The following is a 23,089-nucleotide window of genomic DNA, read 5'->3' as shown; positions in this document are numbered from 1 at the left end:
GTGACTGATCTTTAACGATATTCGACCTTAGATGAGGATGCAAACGATAGCAAATAGTAGAGTTGTGACCAAACATACTGCAATGAGAGCAATAAGGAGGGTGTGGTTCTATTTCAATCTTTTGTCAATACCCGTTGTGAGTGGTTCTAATCCATATCTCATCCGGAGCTGGTTGAGTGATATCCCTCTCAACTAACACCTAAGTCACAGAGGGTCTGGTGATAACAAGCATAAGACTATCAATCTTGGAGCGCTTTTTCTGTCCGGACTCCTGACGTAGCTCTACGTGCGGCGTAGGTTATTCTTAAGTTATTTTCAGGTTATTTTCAATAATACTGAAATAACCCGCGGTCTTTATTTTTGAGGTATTTATGGGTTAATTCGGTATTATTGAAAATAACCCAGAAATAATCTGAAAATAACTTGAAAATAACTTGGTCCGCACGTAGAACTACGTCAGGAGCCCTCATAGAAAAATTTTTGTCAACCTTGAGAGACTTACCGTAAGCAGTTGCTAAGGAGTAGAAAATTTTCAAGTTGAACAGATGTAATTTTAACCCCGAAAACTTTATCCAAACTGGAATGATAGGGGACTCCGCGAATGATAGGAAACTGGAATGATAGGGGACTCCGCTTTTGGATTAAAACCAGTAGTCCATTTCAGAATTTTCATATGATTGTCGACCTTGATAACTTTCTGAGAAAAGATGCGAGTGTAGTCGGTATCGTGAGACAATTGAATCAGTATGTGTCGACCGTCAAGTAAACCAATATTCCAATGACCCAACAACTTCATAGCCTCAAATTCTTTTCGAATGATCTCAAGTTTTGGGTGACCATAAGGAAATTTTCTCACTAGAGCAAATCGCCACGAAGATGCGAGAACACCGGTTTCAACCTCTGTGAGAATAAGAGCAGACTTCCAATTTTTTCTCCTGAGCTGAGTTTTTTAATGAAGGTGTGATCGCCACCACCTTCAAGAGCCTCGTGAAATGATTGTGGAACATTGTAGGATTTACTTATTTGAAAACCAGCATCTGAATCTGAAAGAGGAGCACGAGTAGGAATAGGGAAGTCGCCGACAAGTGCAATGACATAGGAACAGATCGTTGATGCCATCTCCAGAGCAGCTAGGCGAGCAGCTAGAAAATGGCTGACGAGCAGACAAGAGTTCTGCGGCTCTGTCGAGAGGAGAGGTACCAGCGAGCCACAGTTAGGGAGACGCTGTTAGGGTCGTCGAGTCGTACGAATGAGGGGAACCAGAGGAAACGGGATTTGTTACGCGAGCCTCTACGGGTTGAGCGGCGAGCGAGCGTCAACTACGGGACGACGCGAGCGAGCCGCTACGGGTGAGGAGAGGACGCGAGCCGGGGCAGGATTGAGCGGCGAGGAAGTGTCGTCGACGACGTCGCGAGCTAGCGTCAGTGGAGGTTGTTTCGTTTGCTAGGGTTTCAACGATCCATCATGGCTATATATATATATATATATATATATGTATGTATATGTATATTAAAAAAAACCAGGAGGTAATTTTATTTCATCAAATAAAAAGGTACGAGGTTATTTGGTAAGTGTATCCCACTACAAAAAACCCAAAATAATACATTACACGCCCAAAAGGATTCCACCATGCCAGAGGTACATCTAAACGCAAAAAGGATCTCCAAACATTTACAAGTATTCCCCAAAATAAATACTCAAAAAAGTATATTCTATATCCTTTGCCTTTGTAGAAGATCTCCCAAAAAAATTTGTGTGTGCCTGCAGCAGTGGACAAAGACAAAAGGGCAAACCATAAAGCAGCAGAATAAAAGACGTACAGTGTAGGTGCTTCATTCCAACAAGCTATCCCATCCCTGCATCCACTCCATGAAATTATACCTGTATCCAGAATAATAAAAGGAGATAGTAGACTAGCAGGAATAAGGAATTTTAAACCTTCAAGAGACAACATCATTATTCAACAACCAACAACAGTGCCCCCATCCTTCATTAAGCTGACATTTCTCCATTCCACAAATATTCATCACTACAATCAGTTGCACTATCTCTAGAGTTAAGGTATAGATTTGGTGTGTTGAGATTAACACCAAATAGCAGGCAATACAAGCAGAATCTACTATAATAAGTAGATAGCATGCATTTTCATCTATCCAAAGATCCACTGCTTCATATCATCTGCAAAAGAAAGCATCCCTGCCTTAGGGAAGAAAAAACAGCAAAAGGGAAGGTAAAATTTTGCCTAAATGCAAAGACAACATATCCCAATAGTAGCCAAATAAACAAGGTTTCTATAGATCACAGTAAGCAAGCAGTTGCTTCAGTCTAAAAAAAAAAGAACAGCCATCCAATCCCACTAGACAGTAATGCACTAGAAATTGAGTAGCAGTAGGGTCTAATGCAAAAGTTTGAATAGGTGTAAGGAAAGAAATCACCCAAGAGCAGCCTATCAAAGAAGTTCCATCCATTGATCTCCTGCTTCTTTAAAGATAATATAGAAAATGCAAAAATACAACAGCAGCAGTAGAGTTTAAGGTAAGAGTTTGAATAGGTGTAAGGAAAGAAATCTACCAATAATCCCATTAAAACAAGTTTTAGTAGGTTCATCAGAAACCATGTAGACCTCCATTTAACGCCCTCCCACAGCAGCAATTTGTAATGACAAACAAATCAAACCAATAGATCCAACATCCTATGAACCTTAAATGCACATAACAAATGTGTGTGTATATATATATATATATATATTTTTTTTTTTGAAAAGGCAAAATTCATTGATAAAAAAAGAGAGGATACAATGGTTTTAGTGAGTGGGTACAAAGATCCCAGTGACTGGGATTACAAGCATATTTCCCAAAAAATAAAACAAAAAGAAACAACTCCTAATCATGGTGGGTGCAGTCGATGGATCTATCGCTTTCCTTTTCCTTGGATCTAGGGAGGGAGTCCAACAATATACTGAGATGTGGGTTTCCTCGAGAAATAATGATACAGTTATCCTGAGAGTTACTGAGATCTGACATTTCTTTCTTATTCTTCTTGGATTTGTAAACCTGCCAATCTTCTGCCAGAGGAAGTCTTGTGTGAACAATTGGTGGATCTTCGATGGAGGTAAACTGCTGATCTGACTCAGCCTGCAACACACCTTGATCCTGACACTCATCCATAACATGAGTATCGTCTTCTCTTGCAATAGGTGGATCTAAGATACTTCGGCTAGCATCTGCTACAACACAATTCGTAGAATTTGTAATCTGAGGAGGAGCTGCCACAACAACAGTAGGCGGAAACTGCTGGTTTGGTTGGTGAGGAGTAGCCTTATGAGTCAAATTCTCATTCAACATTTCTGGAAGATTAATCGTGTTTGTTATATTTTCCTCCACATGGATGGTGTTGTTAGGACCTGCCGATCTCAAATGTGGGTGTAGCCTGAAGCTTTTGATAGGGATGTACCCGAACAGTTTACAGTGATTGCAGTAGTATGGTTTTTGTTCAGTTATAATTAGCTTCCAATACCCATTGTGGGCCGTGCCAAGCCATATTTCATCCACATCAGGGAGGGCGATATCCCTTTCAACAAGAATTCTTGCAACCGACCGCCGAATGCCTGATTAGATTGAAGGTGGGTGTATCCAATTTCATAGGTCTCCCTAGTGCAACTCTAATAGAGTAGAGGACTTGGTGGAGATAGAGGACTTGGTGATTGAAGTAGTGTTACTTTAGGCCAGGTAGTTTAAGCCAAATTGAAACTATAGGTGGTTCTTGACTAGGGTCAAAATCAGGAGACCACTTAAGCAGTTTCATATATTTTCCCTCTATTGTCATAAACTTTTTGGAAAATATTTTGGCATAGTCTTTTATTTTAGATAATTAGATTATCACATGTCTTCCATCAAAGATGTCAACCTTCCAGAGTTCCAATAGTTTGAGATCTTCAAAAGCCTTTCGAATGATTTCTATTTTGGGATGTCCCAATTGGAACTTCCCAATGAGGGTGAATTTGAACTTGTTAACCAAGTTGGAAACTTCAGCATCAAAGAAGAAAAGAGTCAGTTACCACTCTTCCTACCCGTTTTCTTGAAAAGGTTGCAGTCCTCCTGGCCTTCGAATTATTCTCTTGACCTTCGAATGATTCGTGGTAAATCTGAGGGAAAGCCTGATCTGATCCTATAGAGCCGACTATATCAACAAAAGAAGACTTCCCAAGGTTTAAAACGGAAGTCGGTGGTTGAGAAGGAATAATACCCATAGAGCTCAGAGTCGAACAATGGATCTAACTCCTTCGCTGCTCGATCCGCAGAGCAGGGATCGAATGGAGAGCAGAGGAAGTCGCAACACTGTGCAAGGAAACTCACGCGAGGCGTTAGGACGACGAAGGACGAACATAGCTGCGGCGAGAAAGACGCGAAAACAGCGACATGAGGAAGATGGTGATGAGCTAGCACAAAGAAACCAACGGAAGACGAAACACTCGAAAAGGAGAAGTCGGATGCGCGAACTGTTCGTCGTCGAGCATGACAAAGCCAAAGGAGATTTCACAGGGTTAAGCCATCGGGCGAAACATTAGCAGAGCGCGACGCCGACGCCAACGCCATATATATATATATACACACATATATATATATAAATATTGAAAAAAACCCGAGGGCAAATATATTAAAGCGGAAAAGATACAAAAATATTGTATGAGAGGGCCTAAAAGAAAACCCAACTCACACAATACAACACACACAAATCCCAAATAAAACAAAGACACATAAATGTAAAAAATCAGCAAGCCACCGAAGGGCGCAAAAGTACTAGGGACGTCCACTTTAGTCCTCCCTCTGCCTCTAGTTCTTGGAAGTGAGTCGACTAACAAATTGGTAACGTGAGCCCCATTGCCCGAAATAACCAAAGTATCATCCATCAGATTCACGAGCTCAAGTAGGTCTCCATTTTTCTTCTTCCTTCTGGATGTGTAGACCTGTCGTTCCTAATTCGATGATTTTATTATCTGATCAATAGATTCGAAAGTTGGGTGGACAGGTGTAGGCTGTTACACATCATGATCCCCATGAGTCTGAGTGACATTAATAATTTGTTTGACCTGATAAGGTGGTAGTGAAGTAGTAAAAGTATTGTCATTTGTAATATCGGTGATATGTTCTAGGGTAGGTGGGGTCTGAAAATCTCCCTCTCCCACGATAGTAGGTTCCAAAGACGGGGAAGCTACAACTGAAGACTGAATGGTTGTCATATTGCCTGTGAGAATAGTGCTGTCTTCAGGGGTATGCTTTTAATGATCGATAGTGTCAATAACTTGAAGCTGATCAGGAAGAGATGAAATCACTGCCTCTGACGGAGCACTGTGCTTTTTTGGTCTGAGTTGGGTGTGTAAATGGTGGTATTGAGCACTGGAGTGATCGAACATACGGCAGTTCGAACAATATGAAGGAAAATACTCAATCACTACCTTTTGTCAATACAAATGATGTTGTGTGCCCAACCAAATTTCCTCAGAAGCGGATGAAGTGATGTACCTTTCAACAAATATTCTGACTTCAGATGGAAGAGAAAGATTAAAAGAACGAATGTCCGTTTTGAGTGACTTACCATAAGCTGAGACAATAGAGTATAACACTTTTTGAGTAAAATAATGAAATTTCAAACCATGAAGTCAAATCCAAACCAGAATGACTAGTGATTCCGTCTGTGGGTCAAAATCTATATACCATTTCAGAATCTTCATTACTCTGTTATCAATCCAGATTATCCTTATAACAAGTAAGCGCGTGTAATCCTCTTCATTATTTAGTTGTATAAGAATGTGTCTTCCATCTAACAGTTCAATTTTCCACTTCCCAAAAATGTGCATAAGCTCAAATTCCTTACGAATCAGTTTTATTTTGGGATGCTGATACAAAAATTTTACGATCAAATTCAGTCGAGAGGAGGAAGGAAGTTGAATACCTTTAGCTTCTGTGAAAAGATGACAAACATCGCATGCTTTCTACCAGATTTCTTGATGTTCTGTGCCCACTCAAACGAAGGAGGGAAAGAACACGATTTATGTGTACCTATAGAATATATATATTATTTGTTTAATGAAAAAATGATAGTTTATTCCTCCAAAAATTCTACATGGAAACAAACTCTAGCTTTTCTTTGAGCCGCCGAAGCCTCTCCAACAGCTGTCGAGCAGCCGAAATCTTCCTTGTAGTTGTTTGAATTCCTTTGTTATTGCAGCCGAACTCTCCTAGGCAATAATGACAATCTTCTCTCAACAAAAATAACGGTCTTCTCCAGGCAACAAGGCGGTTTCATCCAGGCAGAAGCAGTGATTTCCTCTAGGAAGAAGTGGCGGCCTTCACTAGGCAGCAACGACGTGTGGAATTTTCTTTTTCCGGTAGTTCTGCCGGCATACCCACTGCTTTCCTTAGGCTTTGCTACCCAGGCATGCGCATTGAATCGACGTAGACACATCGAGAATTCTTTTTCTCTTAAGTAGAATTCTGGAGACTCAGAAGTTTGATTCCTCTCTCTTGTGGAAATGACAAAGACCCCAAGGTTTGATTTTCGCTCTGTAGTTTAAGTTGAAGAGACTCTGGAGTTTGATTTGATCTCATAGGTGGAAATCACAAGGACCCTGAAGTTTGATTTTCTCTTAGGTTGAAATCATATAGAGAACCGCGGTTGGCTTTTTCTCTAGCGGAAATCATAGAGACCTCGTCATTCGATTTTTAATTTCTAGTGGATTTATTAGGGGTCTTGGTGACTTTTTATCAACTGGAAGCCAGAGAGATCCAACTTATGATTTTGTATCTCTGGTGCAAATCCTATGTCGACGACATACAATTTTCCTTCTGGGTGCCGATGATGGATAATTTTTTGCTTGGATAAAAATTATGTGTTGGCGATAGACAGTTTCTCATGCTAGACGAAATCCCGTGTCGGTGAAGACATTTTCCCTTTCTAGTGGAAATCCTTACCCTCAACAAGAAGAGTTTTACCTTCTACCATCTAACACGGTTCATGCCACCTTTGAAAACCATCATTTTTACCCCAAAGTTAACATTTAGGGGAAGAGTATGAGAGAATATTAGTTTGGGATAACATTCAGAAACCTCAAACTCACCTCCTTTATATCCTTGATGAGCCCACTCTTATTCCCACTATCATAAATCAACCAGAAAATGAGTCTATTATTCTATAAATTCTCTTACAGCTCCCACAAAGAACTAAGAACTTCGTGTGTAAAATTGAAAGAAAAAACCTAGTCAGCATTTAAGGGGTTATATGCAAAATTAGAATGCAACTCACTGAAGCCAACTCTACACACCCTAAGTATTCATACAAAGGTTGGATCAATACATTATGAACACCAAGTGGACGAAGCACAAGAATGCACAAAATATTCGATAGAAGGATTTGTGACATAGAAAATTATCATTCTCTTACAAATTTTTTGTTCAGAACTTTAGATAATGTGCAGGTCCCAAATTCAATCCAAGAGGCATTTTCCATTCTTGCTTGGAAACACACTGTGGAAGAAGAGATTCTTACATTTGAAAGAATGGTACATGGATCATAATAACTCTGCCACCTGGGAAAAGAATTTTAGGGTGCAAATGGTTATTCATTGTTAAATACAAAATAAATGAGAGCATAGAAAGGTTCATGGTTAGACTTGTAGCAAAAGGGTTCACCCTGTCTTATGGGATCAACTACTAGGAGACATTTGGACTAGTGGTGAAATTTAGCACAATAAGACTATTATTATCATTGGCTGTAAATCAGGACATATCTTTACATCAGCTAGACATTAAAAATGCACTTCTTAATGAGTATCTTGAGGATGAAGGGTATATTGAGATACCTCCATGATTAAAAAACAACATAAATAATCGGTTGATGTGCAAACTAAAGAAATCATTGATTGCTTGAAACAGTCTTCCAGAGCATGGTTTGAGAAATGTTCACCAATATTATTCTTACCAATGGGTATTATTAGTGTTAGATTGATCACACTTTATTTGTGAAATGAAATCAAGGTATGATAGTCATCTTTATTGTATATGTAGATGACATTATTCTTGCAGACAATGATGTGGTGGAACTTGAAAGAATAAAAAAAATACTGACCCCTAAATTTAGGATCAAAGATCTTGGAACTTTACGATAACTCACTAGGAATGGAAGGTAGCTAGATCCAAAAAAGCCATTGTCATATCCTAAAGAATATATATATCTTTGACCTATTAAAAGAGATAAAAAAGTTGGGATGCAAACCAATTGATACTCATATAAATCCTAATTGACGAGCATCGAAAGGAGAGGATAAAACCTGATATTGCTTTTTCTATGGATAAAGTGAGTCAACGTATGAATGACCCAAATGAAGATCATTTAGAAGCAAATTTTTGAATCCCGAGGTACCTAAAGATGACTCCAAAACGTGAATTGATATTAAAAAAGAATGAGAACAGTGATATTGAAATCTATACTGATGCTAGATGGGTAGGAGAAATGACTAATGGAAGATCTACCACGAGGTACTGTTCATTTGTATGGGGCAATCTTGCTACTTGGAGAAGTAAAAATCAAGCTGCGGTGGCAAGAAGCAGTGCAAAATTTGAGTATCATGCTTGGCCCTTGGAATTTGTGATGGGATGTGGCTAAAGAAACTACCATTGAAACTTCACATGAAAAACCAAAACCCTATTAAGATGTTTGGTGATAGTCAACTCACCATCAATATTTCAAAGAATCTGGTACACCATAAGCGAACCAAACATACAGATATTAATAGGCACTTCATCTCTGAGAAGATCAATGGAGGGGTTTTTCAACTAAGTTATATCCCAACTCGATATCAAATTGCTAATATTCTTACTAAGGGTCTTCCTCGGCACGACTTCAGTGATCTAAGCGGTAAGTTTGGGATGTATGACATATGCAACCCAATTTAAGGGGGAGTGTTGATATGCATATCCATTTTAGGAAATGCATTTGAGGGGGAGAAATTATTCTACCTTAATTATCTATTATTGTGTTTTTATTTCCTTCTTTTTTTATCATGAAGAATCAATTTTCCCTGCAATTGTATGAAGGTTAGGCTGAGCTATATATATATTGAAAATGGTGTCGACAGCTGCAATGGACTCTGCTAGGGTTTCGCTTGATGGCGATTCCCGACGGTGATTCCTCGATTTTTCTCTTTCTCTCCGTCGTCTCCTGCGACGACGTTTTCATGCCCTCGCAGCTTTCTCGACGACGCTCGCTCGTAGTCGTCCTCCTCTCGACGTCGCTCGCTCGCGTCGTATCTCCTCACCCGCAGTCTATGACGCTCGCTCGCAGCTCCTCGTTAGCCGTCGCGACTCGCGTTGTCTCTCTCATACTCGACGTGCCTCTATCGCCTTGCCCGATAGACAGTTTCCCTTCCCCGAAGTCTGCTCGCCTTTCTCTATCGGCTCACCTAGCCTCTCTGGAGATGGCTTTGACGATCCGTTTTTATGCCACTGCACTTGCCGACGACTTTCCTATTCCTACTCGTGCTCCTTTTTCAGATTCAGAATCTGGTTTTCATATTAGCAAGTCCTGCAATGTTCCACAATCTTTCCACGAGGCGTTTGAAGGTGGTGGTGATTACACTTTCATTAAAAAGTTTGGTAAAAAAAAATGGGAAGTCTGCTCTTATTCTCACTGAGGTTGAAACCAGTACTCTCGCGTCTTCTTGGCGTTTTGCTTTGCGTCTTCTTGGCGTTTTGCTCTATTGGGGAAATTCCTTTATGGTCACCCAAAACTTGAGATCATTTAGAAAGACAGGTCTATTCCAGGAGGAAGAAGAAGAATGGAGGCCGACTCGAACTCGGGAACTTACTGGATGATATATTGGTTACTATTGGTAATGACACACTTTACCAATTTATTAGTTAGCTCCTTTCCTAGAACTAGAGGCAGATGCAAGGCAAAATTGGGTCGTTCTCTAGCTACTTGATACTACGTATTTTGACACTTTGGTTTTTTCTTTAGGTCTCTCATGGTTTTTTTCTATAGGTTTCTCATGTATTTTTCAGTATTTTCTCTTTTTGGAACCATTTGTATGTGGTGGTTATCGTGTGAGTTGGGCGTCATGCTTGACCCTCCCACATAATCTATCTGTATTCTTCTTTCTTTTTAATATATTAGCCTTTAGTCTTTCTCAATATATATATATATATATATACATATATTTCCCATATCAACATGTAAAATTCAAACATTCTACACTATTTCATTATTTAATAACGGGAAGATTTACATACATACCACTGAATTTCTATCCATTGACATATCAAACACCTACTTTTCATTATATATATATATATATATAGATAGATATTTCTTATTTGCTTAATGAAAAATGAGATTTTATTCTTCCAAAAATCCTACACTAACCATACAATTAAGGATTATCTGTAAAATTTGAAATTTATTAAAATGCTTGGTGCCAGCGGTCACTGTACAAATATTGTTCTTTTATATCTGAAATTGGACTTATTAAGATACAAATTACTTTATTATATGGATGTTCTCGGTGCTGTAATAGTGCTACTTTTGCTTTATCATTTTCAGGTTAGGCTATTTTTGAACCAACATGTATGCACTTATCTATATGAATGCATTAGTTTAGCTTTTTTGAGCTATTCTGAGGCCCGAATTCTTGTCTTGTTTTCTTTTTTTTTAAGAATCCATCAGATAATTGATTTCTGTTTTGAAGAAAGCAACTTCTAAAAGCATAGTGCATTCTAGATATTTCTAATTATGATAGTGTTTTTTGCAGCGGTTGATTCACACACATCTTCTAGTGCCATAAGTGCTCCAAAAGAAAATGGAAAGTCTGATATGATTATTACTGTAAAAAAATTGAATGAATTTGCTAAAGTTCATCCAAAGAATAAGATTGTGCATACAAATATTGAGAAAGAGAAGAAGCAACAATGTTTGTCAAAATGCAATGTGAGCATTGAATTATCCAAATCAACCCTTAGATGCAGGACTCTAGATTCAAAGAAACAGTTAAACCATTCTACTTTGACTAGTAGTCGGTCATTTAAAAAGCATCCAAGAAAGTGTGACAATCCTGTTCGGGTTCTTCTCACAAATACCTTAGATTATACAATATTATTGTGTAAGAATTCTGCTTGTAAAGCTATTCTGAGTTCTGAGGATAGATTTTGTAGGAAGTGCTCGTGTTGCATCTGCCACCGTTTTGATGACAGGATGGACCCTAGTCTTTGGTTGGTCTGTAAATCTGAGTCTGGCAATGGAGATTGGTGTGGATTGTCTTGCCACATCGAGTGTGCCCTTCAACATAAAAAGGCAGGTGTAGTTGATCTTGGCCAATTTATGCAGCTTGATGGTAGTTACTGCTGTGCTTCATGTGGGAAGGTATCTGATATAATAGGGTAAGTTTGTTAACTATTTGCTCATGGTGAAAATTCCTGTTTCTCTCTTATTTGGATTTTTTCAATGTTTTTTATGGTTTTGTAGGTACCATCTGCAGATAATGTATTTGTTGAATTTGAATTGTAGAAATTTCGAGTTGCTTGTCCAAGTGCTACAATATTTTCATTCTCCATGTTGCATTTACAGAGAAAACATTTGCTAGTACTTGTGTCATTTCATAATTGGTGTGTTCAAAATGGATTGAAGTGAGCATACGAGTATAACATAACTGCTATTATGAATACCTCCATGACTCAGCTTGTTCAAACTGTTCAACTTAAAGCCTCTCATCCAAAATCAACCTGCTTGTGCGAGTCAATAGGAATGGTCTCTCTGAGTTTGAGGGGCATGGCACCTAGAATTCTTTTCCCTTGAGTTGGTGCCTAAAATCTTTCGACCACAAGATGTTACCCAAATTTGGTGCCTATGCTTATCATCCGTTTCCAGACAGTTGATATTCAGAAAGCATGTGTAGATAAAAAAGAATTACGAGCAAAATTTAAAATAAGTAAATTTAAGTTCATTTAAAACTTAAAATAATTGTACAAGTTTGACATTGTTGCCCGACAAGCAAGGCCAAATCTACGGAACCAAATTTCTGTAATTCTCGTCGATTCCTCTTTGCTTACAACTTCTATGTTTCTTTACGGTACTTTCTTGTGCTGACTCGTCAACTAGGAGGTGGAAACTATGAGAAAATTATGTGTATATGTATAAATCTTTAATTCTGAAGTATCAAGAACATGAAAATATAATTTAGGCTTCATCATGAAAATGGGAAGTAGTCAAAGCATGGAAAATAATGGAATAAAGTCTTTGGCATACACCGATGCTATGGTTGTACATTATCATGTAGTCATTCTAAGTGCAGCTTACTTATGCAACCATACCTCCAAACCTTATCAATTTTCTCCTAGAGGGCCTACACCTTCATAGTATTGACAACCATCATTCCATGAGAATGTTTTCACTTTGACGCATCTGGCGGCTATAGTATCGTTCATATCTAGTATTTAAGTTAAAGTATCATTTTCATACAAGCACTAGATGCATACATTCTATGCCTCTATGTATTTAACAGTTCATCTTGGTTTCATACATTTAAGTTTTCGGATGGCTTGAAAACATAAAGGGGTAACGTATTAATTAATGATCATCAGTATCGATAGGGAGGTTAACTCATCAAAGCTATCAAGTATCATGTGATGAAATTTAACATTTTCATATTTCTTATAATCGTAGGAAAGCACTGGATTGAAAAGATTATTTATCATTGCAATATAACTTCTTATCTTTCTTTCATGTTCTTCATGCTTGTCTATGTATATATGCGCTAGTGTTCAGTTGGTGAGATATAATGAAACAGCCTTCCTATCAAACATTGGAATCTTAGGTTTGCTCTTGCTCTAGCTACCCTTTTCTTCCTTTGCTTCCTCCTTCTCACTTCCTCATTCTTGATCTAGCCGCCCACAAACTTTCTACCCTTGCCCTATGCACTCTTAGCCACAACGTTTCTTGTAGCCATTGGCTTATGTTTGTTTGCTCATTTGCATCTTGCCTACATTTGACTTTAGGATTGCTGACACTTTCTCATGCCTTCACCATTATGCTCATATGATTTCTCTAATCACCCAAAACTGCTTAGCGAATCATTGTTAAGTGAGCATGCTCACACGCTCGCTCATATACCTGCTTCCATACTTGTACATCTTTTGTCCTTGCTTGAGCGCTTTTTTTATTAGCTATCATTGTGCACTTTGTGCACAACTTTTCTTGATCTATGATTTATAATAGTCATTCTTGAACTCTTCTGTCAACTGTTGATTGTTTTCATCGATAAATTTCTCTAATACTCTCTAAGAGGAAAAACTCACATTTGCTATGGTACAACTATCATACTCGTGGTTACCAACTATCCCTTGTGTTCATGGGGCCTTCTATTTTCGTTTAAGATCTTATGAGATACTTGGGGTTTCTTTGAGATCACTTTTCTTTTTTATTTTAATAACTTATTTATTTAGTGTATATTTTGCATATTTTTTTATTTTTTTTTAAAACAGATTAGCTTGTCTATAAAAACACTCAAAATACCTAAAATTTCTTTGGATTGTTTTTTAAAAACAACTGAACATGTTATAATATACGAAACTTGTTCTATTTTAAGTACACACATATATAAAAAAAAAGAAATCAAAAGAAATACCAAACAACCCCCCTTAATCATCAAGTTTATTCATTTCCCGAACATATGGACACCAAGAAATACACCAAATGATAAGTTTTTTACTGTGTTATTTGCCTGTGGATCTTATACATAATTAATAATTTTTTATTCATGTTTAATTTGTTAAAAGTTTCTCTTTATTTATTTTTTATGTTTGTGTCTGCTAAAGTTTGATGTTCTTTTATTATGCTAAGCTATTTCTTTTTGAATTGTTTATAAACTTAAATAAACACAACATACCATCAAATGAAACACTTTTTAAACCATATGCTATGCTACACTATGAGTTAATTTTTGCATTACAACAACAGCAAAGCCTTAAATTTTTGCATTAGTTTCAACAAAATATATCTACATATTTAGTATGTAATTGTGTATATCTTAAAAAATTTGAACATAAATGAACAAAGCTTTTGTTGTATTCAGTTCGTTGAGGAATCAAATATGAATATTGTTGTAATGTTCAGGTTTTAGTTAATTAATGAATCATATATAAGCTGCATAATGAGTTGAACACAAATTATTTACAATCATGATGTTGGATGGACACCCTTACAAATGTATGCTTAATAGCCTTGAACATGCTATTGCTTCTACTATCATGATTCAAGAGAAGACCAAAATGTTGTAAAATTATTTCCGTTCATACTTTTCAGAGCAATATCTCAGGGTTATAAAATTTCTACTTTGGCATTCCCTTTGCCATATGGTAAGAGTCTATTTAGTGACACTACAATTCGAAAGTTAAATGGAACAGACTTATTTAATATCATCCCTATTCTATTGGCCCACTCCTTTACAAAAAACTAAAATTTGGAGTCTCTTATCATAGTTTTTCTGACCTTTATATATATCTGCAATCTATTTAATTTCAATTGTTTGCCAACTCTACTATCCTTAACATCTTCATCGCTCTCATATGAGTTCTTCAGATCACTACTAAGTTATCAGCTTTGCCTTCTTCTGGGCTTGATCTAACTGCCATGTCCATAGAACTAAAGAGTAATTGTAGATGTGGCTGCAACTTTTTTCTTCCTATAAACATTGTCGAAGGACCAATCATTTATCTAATAATTGATAGAAAAAAGATTTTTATCCTTAGAAAACTCATCTTGTCCATCACCACCCCTATTAATTATAATGGTACTTGTTCTAGTGCAGTCTCTCTTTCCTAAGAGAATATGATTGACTAGCCCAATAGAATCAGTTGACTAGTTCGGTCTCTTATGACTTTCTTTTTTGATTCAATTATAGTAGCTCATTCTAGCATGTATTGTATTTTAGATTATGATGATTCTTCCTTTTGCCAACTAAGGAAAAGATATTTTCATCACAAACCATGATATTACTCGTACTTATTTTTGTTGGTAGATTTTTCTCTCTTATCTTTAAAAAAGGACCCATCCATTCCTCTTACACTTTATACAATATTTTATATGTTTTATAATTTTCTATAAACCTTATTTTATTGAATATCATCACTTCTCCACAACTTTTTATCTTGCTTACCGTGTTTAAGATCTTAACAAGAAGATGATTGGCGGAGGCGTTGAAATTGAAGGTATTTGCTATTTCATTAATACTACTTTCATTGATTCTTCTATATTTCACTTTATCAATGACATTATCATCTAGGTCATAGTTTTTTTGCAACATTTTTGGGGTTTCACTCATGTTCACTCATCTTTTCCATTAGCTTGTGAATATGATTAGTCTTTTTTTCTGTCTCTACATTCTCACATAATAATACTGGTAAGGAAGAGGGGGGGGGGGGGGGGGGGGTATTTGAATTAAGAAAGGGGGAAAGAACGGTGAATAATACCGAACAAAATAAAAAAATATGATAATGATTAAACATTACATGTGTGCCAATCCAAGATACAGTTGCAGGGCAAGGTTTGGATGGACCGAAACCTCCTAAGAGAAAACAAACACGTCTTAAAACGTCTCTACCATATGTGGCCGATTAATCATGATCTAGTCAACATTCAACATAGGGAATGTGAATCTTGATTCCAAAATCAGAAACTTTGTGGTGTCTTTCCCTCCTCCACTCTCATAGGTGTTGTGCCTCATCACTGTAAGATTCTTGGTGAAAAGAATTTTCTTCTTCGTCCTCCATTGCATCAAGTCGGGTTGCACGATGCTTTAAGATCAATTGGGTGCCAATAGTGAATAACTGAAAAACAAGATAATGACTAAACATCACCTAAGTGCCAATCCAGGATACAGTTACAGGGCAAGGTTTAGATGGACCGAAACCTCCCAAAAGAAAACAAACACGTCTTAAAACCTCTCTACCGTATGTGGCCAATTAATAAATTCATCATGATCTAGCCGACATTCAAAATACGGCATGTCAATCTTGATTCCAAAATCAGCAACCTTGTGGTGTCTTTCCCTCCTCTATTCACATAGGTGTTGCGCCTCATCACTGTAAGATTCTTGGTGAAAAGAATTTTCAACTTCTTCCTCCTCCATTGCATCTAAGTTGGGTTCCATAATGCTTTAAGATCACAAGCCACTCCCGTAGTCGCTAGATTGCACATCGTAAGTTTTTCATAACTAGGTCTAGATTGGGTCTTGCAATATCTCTTCGTGGCAACATCCTTGATTAGAAAGAACCACAACAAATGCAGGATGGTAATGGGATCAAGAAGCAAATCAAAGAAAAATTTATGTTCGCCACTTCTGGTCAAGTAGTGGTATCAAGAAGCCGAACAACAGACTTCTGCGGCTGGCCAGAAGAAATTCAAACATCCGGACAACAGTGGAACCTGATTCGAGCTGAGTAGCCCAAGAAAGGACTGCTTTAATACCAAAATGATACTAACAAGAGGGTTACTAAATTTAGCAAGGATCTACCAGACTAAGATTTAGCATGAAGGCTATGTGATATCCTTGTTTCTTGGAGACTGAGAAGCCTATAAATCAAGTTACTGAAATTTCATAACCAGTTTGGATCAAGAAAAAAATTGGATTCTTGTAGACTCTTTATCATCTTGACGATTTTTTGTTGCCTGTTCAGTATTCAGGTGTCTAGAACTTGAACTTGATTCCGGGTTATGTTCATGTTCCAAAAAGCTACTATGGTGACAACTGTGGTGGAATATGTGATATAAAGAACAACAAGAAACAATCAAAAGTGGATCCAACTCATCATATGCGTATATATAAATCACGAGGGTCCTTATTGACTGCTGTTTGCAAGAGTTGTATTGCATATGGGTTCGCTTGAAAGAGATTGATTCCATGGAGATGAAAAGCTCATCCCATTCGATGAGAATGACACGAAGTGTTTTAATCTTGATCCGGAATAGGTTTGTCGAGTCATTTGAGTTCACCTTATGTTAAAGTTCAGTTTTTATATTTTTCACTCTCTATTTTTGTGTGTTTTTCTATTTGGATGGAACACTTGTAATTAGGAGGGTCTTAGTGTTTATAAATAGGTGTTTTCTTGCGTTTTATGGATGTTTTTTGGTTCATATGAGCTCTTTGAGGCTAGGGATCTCTTTATGATTCCCGGTTGGGAACGAGTCTCTGACCGTGATGTTGGGTGGTGACAACTGTATCTCTGTGTTGTTGGTGGTGATATCTCTAGTTTTCTTTCTTCATTAATCATTATGATGGTGATTTTTGTATCACAATCGATTACGGGAGTAGGAAACTTTTATATCTCGTAGCTTTCTTTGTTTAATGTTCCGTTTCTTTGATTTTTTTTTTATTTCTAATTTCTATTATTTTCATTTTCTCTCTATCTTCTTATTGAATTTTGCATACAGACCATTTTCCGGAATCTTTTTGGTATCAGAGCTTTGGCTTCTTGTTCCCAATATTTGCTAAGATTGATTAGCCAAGTTTCCCTAGCATTTCTTTTGTTTGCTGTCCAACAATTCCATAGTCTAATTAAATTAACGTAATTGTATATGATACATTTTATTTTATAATTCATTCACATTCACATATACTTGAAAGCGTGAAAAAAATCATATCACTAAAATTTATATAGATAGTTGCTAAATCTAAAATAATAAAAGTATGCACTTAAAAATCTATACAGCTTTTTACATTATATAATGCAAAAATTGTACATGCCACACCTGGCTACTCGCCCTGTTGCTCCTTATCTCTTCGTGAAAGTCAACAATATAGAGTGAGCTACAACAAGCTCAATGAAATAACCAAGGATAAAAAAAAAAAAATTAGACGGAAAAGAAACATGTATGGTCTTATGTAGTTCATGTATATATCCATAACACATGTCACAACATGCTATAATCGTATAAAACATGTAAAAGAAAAGACATATAATGCAAAAAATCATGACAACTGAATAAAACATGTGTTTCATCCATTCATGTATAATCATAAGTATATTCATAAGTCATCTATGCAAAACTGACTCACAGCCATTTGATTTCATCAAACGACTGAGATCCGTGTAATAAGGTCAGTGGAAACATTGAATGGGATTAGGGAATTAATTAAGGGGTTAATTAAAGTTCATTAAGTTTATAGCTTCAAACTTTTGTAACTTTGCATGTGTTTTTAATTCATACAGGTTGCAATATATCAATTTGAGAAAATAAAATTGACTCCGTCGAATTTTGAGAAATGCGAAATTTGAGAATATTTTATAATCGTCAAAATTTTCACATAATTTTTGCAAAACTGGGTGTTACACATTGGAAATTTATATATGAATTGGAGCAAAGACCTCATGCTTGATTTGGCAAGATCTGTAAGATTACTACTGATATTAGTCGTTGAAGTAGCACAACTGATCATTTTATATTTTCTTTGGCACAACGATTCTCGAGTATGTTGATGTTGTTCTCACTCGAAAAGCTGCTTAAAACATTTATGAAATAAAACGGTATGTTCATAATATATTTGTCACTAAAATTCTGGAGCGTCCAAACAAATTTGCATATAACAAAGTGCATATCTCATAAAGGAAATATGCTATAGGTCTGTTGTGTCATCAAATAGGCATAACCTAGCAGTGTTAGATGCCAATCTCTTGGCAAAAACTAAGTGAATGCCAAGAGCTCTACATGCATGCTGACTCCAAGTCAACTATGCCATTAGACAATTTGACTTGTCGCCCCAAAGTCAGCAGGCTAGAAGCTAGTATATCTTTCTGTCAATTCTTAAGTTGGTGGCTCAATTTTGCCTGTCATGCTTTTCTTTCGGGTCATGTTTGTCAAGACAGATGTTACAAACTCACAAAGGTCTCACCCTACCATTGTTCTCTTCAACTATATTAGTTCAGTCCCTTGAGTCACCGATCTTATCCCATCATGTCGGCTATTGCATGGAAATGTTTAAATAAAAATTCTTTCCGTTGCATTAATTTTCCTTAGGGCTGGATAAAAGACCTTAATATCTAGAATTTTATGCTTGCTCAACCTGTAAAACATCATCAAGATCATTTACAGCCTTAGCTTGTTTCGGGGTGAGCTTTGTGTATCCTTCTGTTTTTATCTTTGTTGTAATTATATTTTATGTTTTATTTGAATTCAACAAGTACTTTGGAACCACTTCTAACTAGGGGTGGGAACTAGGGCTGTCAATTTGGCTCGTTGTTCGTGAACAGCTCGTTCGTGAACAGCTCGTGTTCGACTCGTTAAACAGCTCGTGTTCAGCTCGTTCGTTAAGCCTAACGAGCCGAACACGAACAAATTTTTAAGCTCGAAATGTAAACGAGCCGAACATGAACAACAGTTTGTTCGCTCGTGTTCGGCTCGAAATGGCTCGAAACAAAAATTATATAACTTTTTATATAACAATATATTACATATATTATTTATATAATAATATATTATATATATGTTTATGTCTAAAGTTAAACACGAACACGAATATTTAAATCGAGCTGAACACAAACACACTGTTCACGAGCCGATTTCGAACGAGCCGAACACGAGCCTAGCGTGAGCTCGCTCAAGCTCGGCTCGTTTACAGCCCTAGTGGGAACGAGCTAAACACGAGCGAGCCCAAGCTTAGCTCATGCTAGGCTCGTTAAAAAATACTACAGTTCGTGTTCGGCTCATTTATATTTCGAACACAAAAAAATATTTTTTTGTTCAACTCGTTTGTTTAGCAAGCCGAACACGAGCTGTTCACGAACAAATAGTTACTTTGGCAACCCTAGTCATGCAGCCGTAAAATGATAAGGGTTGGGGCATGATTTAAATCATATTATTTATATTAAAATGTCATTTAAATATAATTTAATTTACTTTTATTATATTTTTTAATTAATAATTTTACTTGATTATAAATCATTGTAGCCTTGTAGCCAATTAAAATTTTTAAATGTACTACTCATCAATTATATATATATATTATTTTATTTTATTTTATTTTATTTTTATTTTACTTATTATTTCGAGCCAAAATTGATCCAAACACGAATGAACAAATTTTTCTTCGTTTTCTTCTCGTTTATATATCGAGCGCAAAAAAATTGTTCGTGTTCGGCTCATTAACTTAGCGAACGAATCAAACAAAACACAAGCTTCTTATCTTAACGAGCCGAACACAAGCTTTTCACAAACAACAAGCCGTTTTGACAGCCCTACTTCTTAACCAAGGTAAATGATAACTTGCATTACAACTTTCAAAATGAGTTGGTTTTGCCGACGAAAAATTTTCAATCAAATAATGTCTATGATAATATAAAAGCTGAATCCTATGATCATTGTCAGTTTTACTATTGGCTTGAGTGGAGTGAGCTGAATTATTTAATACTTCAGTTGGAAAGCTTGTAATTCAGAACCTGCTGTTTGATACTTGTGTGAAGGTGTGTTAAAGCTGATTGTTTTCTACAGGTTCTGGAAGAAGCAGCTAGCCATAGCAAAAGATGCTCAGCAAGTAGACATTCTTTGCTCGCGCATATCTTTGACTTATAGACTTTTGAACGGCACATCTAAGTTTAAAGAATTGCATAAAATTATTGAAGATGCTATGGGAATGCTGGAGACTGAAATTGGTCCCGTGAATTGGTTGTCAACCAGGATAGTTCGTGGTAATGTGGGCAGGCTTTCTGTGGTCAGTGATGTGCAAAATCTATGTTCTCTTGCAATTATGAAGGCAGAAGAATTTTTAAATTGTTTTAGCCGATCTATTGTAAAGCACAGAGGTGGGTTTGGTTTGGAGCATCTTTATTTCTGAAATACGGTTATTTCACCTTCTGAATTTATGAAACAGCTGAATTTTTCTTGCAGATTCTCCTCCTGTTGCCTTTACTTTTCATTTTGAAGAGATATCATCTTCTTCAGTCGTGATTGTTCTGAACGAATCATGCTTGCAAGCATCTGATGCAATCAAAGGTTACAAACTTTGGTATTGCAAAAGTGGGGAAGAAATGCTTGGGAAAGATCCTGTCCTCATTCCTAAAGCTCAACAAAGGATTTTAGTTCCAAACCTTTTACCCTGCACAGACTATGCTTTCCGACTTATTTCATTCTCAGATGATAGAGATTTGGGCCATTCAGAATCTAGGTGCTTTACCAGGAGTGTGGAGATAACTGACAAAGACAAAAAGCAAACCGGGATGGTTGGTTGCTTGTCCAATACAGTGAGAGCTTCAAAGGACCCAAATGCTGAATCCTCTGGATTCAAAGTTCGGAATCTCGGGAGGATTTTTAGTCCAAATTGGGCTCAGGAAGAGGACTCTGATGAGTTATACCAGGAGGATGATGTGGTAGACGAATCCTACGTAGGAAGTGGTGCAGCAAAGTCCATTAATGCAGAAGGGGATCTACTGAAGACCTCTGCTCCCCGTCAGCTTGATTTAAATGTAGCCTCAGTTCCTGATCTCAATGATGATTTTAGCCTGCCTATGGGGTCCTCACCAGAGGAGAATGGATGCACATTAGAAAAGAGTGGTCTTGAAAGATCAACTGGAAGAGGTGATTACCAGACTTGTGCGGTAAGGGTGGTTGGAAAGGTACCAGCAGTTGAATCCTGGCCGGACTGTAGGAAGCCATTGAAAAATGGATTCACTGATGGTTGTGATGGTGATAGCACTTTAGTTAGTGCACCACGGCTTGAATTTTCAGTTGGCTCTAATAATTTGGATGAGAATTATGAGTACTGTGTGAAAGTGATAAGATGGCTGGAATGTTTGGGTCTCATTGAGAAGGATTTTCGCATGAAGTTTTTAACATGGCTCAGCTTCAGGTCCACAGAGCAGGAGCGTTGGGTGGTTATCACATTTATAAGAACCTTTATTGAAGAGCCAAGTTGCCTTGCAGGGCAGCTCCTTGATACCTTTTTTGAGATTGTAAACTGCAAGAGGCCACGGAATGGTTTCTGCAGTAAGCTGTGGCATTGAGAAAGATGAATTAGAAGATTCTGCTAGGAAGCTCACTTATACTTCACTAATTGATGGGGTTTTTTTTTTTTTTTGCTCAGGTTTTCCTAAATAGGATGATGGATTCATGATTTTTTGCATAGTTGAGCCGTTGCTCAGTAGCTTTATTCATTTTCTTGATTTTTTTGAGGTTTAAGAAGCTGGAGCTATTTTGCCCCAAAAAGTTGGGGTCAATTTTTTGCATTCATGGTGTAACAATGCTGCTAGCTGATTGATGAATTGTAAGTACGCATTATTTTTTATACAAAGTTAATATTGACATTGTGTTTCATGTTAAGAGAGTTAATTGACTGCCCTAATGACGCATTATTATCAGTATTAGTTTTTATTCAAATTATTTAGGATTATATTTATAAAATTTTATTATCATTTATCATTTATTTTTGTTTGCTGCTTCATCTGACATACTTCTAATTCTGTCATCTTCTATTATCAAATTACTTTGAACATTTTCTATTTTCTGTAGTATTACCAGATCATGCAATTTTTTGTCATAATTATAACTATTATAGGAGTTGCATTCACTCCATTTTTTTGTTATTACTGTGCATGTTCTTTCACATTTATATGAGATGGAATTTCCTAACCTCCAGAAGCCATAATGAAAACCCTTGTATTTTATAGTTTTTTTCTTTTATAGGAACTGGCATTCACACTTAATTTTATTTGCTGCTGTGCATCTTTGCTCACCTTGATATGCAATGAAACAGCTAACAACTCTGTGTCTTTCGTCACCTAAGAAAAACCTTTTAATAGTCTCTTCATCCCTAACTGTCAAATTCTGTAGCTATAGTGCAAGATAATTTTTTAAAATGGATGTAAATTTGCATATCAAATTTTTATAAATTTTGATGATATCTATTATTGTCTATGTTTTTATGTTTTCTCAATCATATAAGATCTTGTTTTGACGTCTTCTTTTATACTCTGATTGTATAGCAGTCCACATTTTCCTCATTTGATCAATCATTTGTACTCTTTTTAACTAGGCTTACAAATCAATCATTTGATCA

The 23,089-nt window shown here is 36.7% G+C and overlaps 1 protein-coding gene across 1 annotated transcript in view; it reads left to right on the top strand.

The window, feature by feature from the left end:
* Positions 1 to 22,341, top strand: part of LOC110028303 (VIN3-like protein 1) — a 37,171-nt gene extending 14,830 nt beyond the window's left edge. The window contains exons 3-5 of the mRNA XM_020730095.1: positions 10,793 to 11,429; positions 20,530 to 20,840; positions 20,926 to 22,341. Coding sequence (XP_020585754.1) covers positions 10,793 to 11,429; positions 20,530 to 20,840; positions 20,926 to 22,037 — 2,060 coding nt within the window. The 3' untranslated portion in view covers positions 22,038 to 22,341. The remainder of the gene's footprint in view (positions 1 to 10,792; positions 11,430 to 20,529; positions 20,841 to 20,925) is intronic.
* The last annotated feature ends 748 nt before the right edge of the window (positions 22,342 to 23,089 follow it).

The sequence above is a fragment of the Phalaenopsis equestris genome, unplaced genomic scaffold (assembly GCF_001263595.1).
Source record: "Phalaenopsis equestris unplaced genomic scaffold, ASM126359v1 Scaffold000510, whole genome shotgun sequence".
Classification (NCBI taxonomy): domain Eukaryota; kingdom Viridiplantae; phylum Streptophyta; class Magnoliopsida; order Asparagales; family Orchidaceae; genus Phalaenopsis; species Phalaenopsis equestris.
Note: the sequence above shows the minus strand (reverse complement) of the source record. Positions and strands in the feature narration are given on the sequence as shown.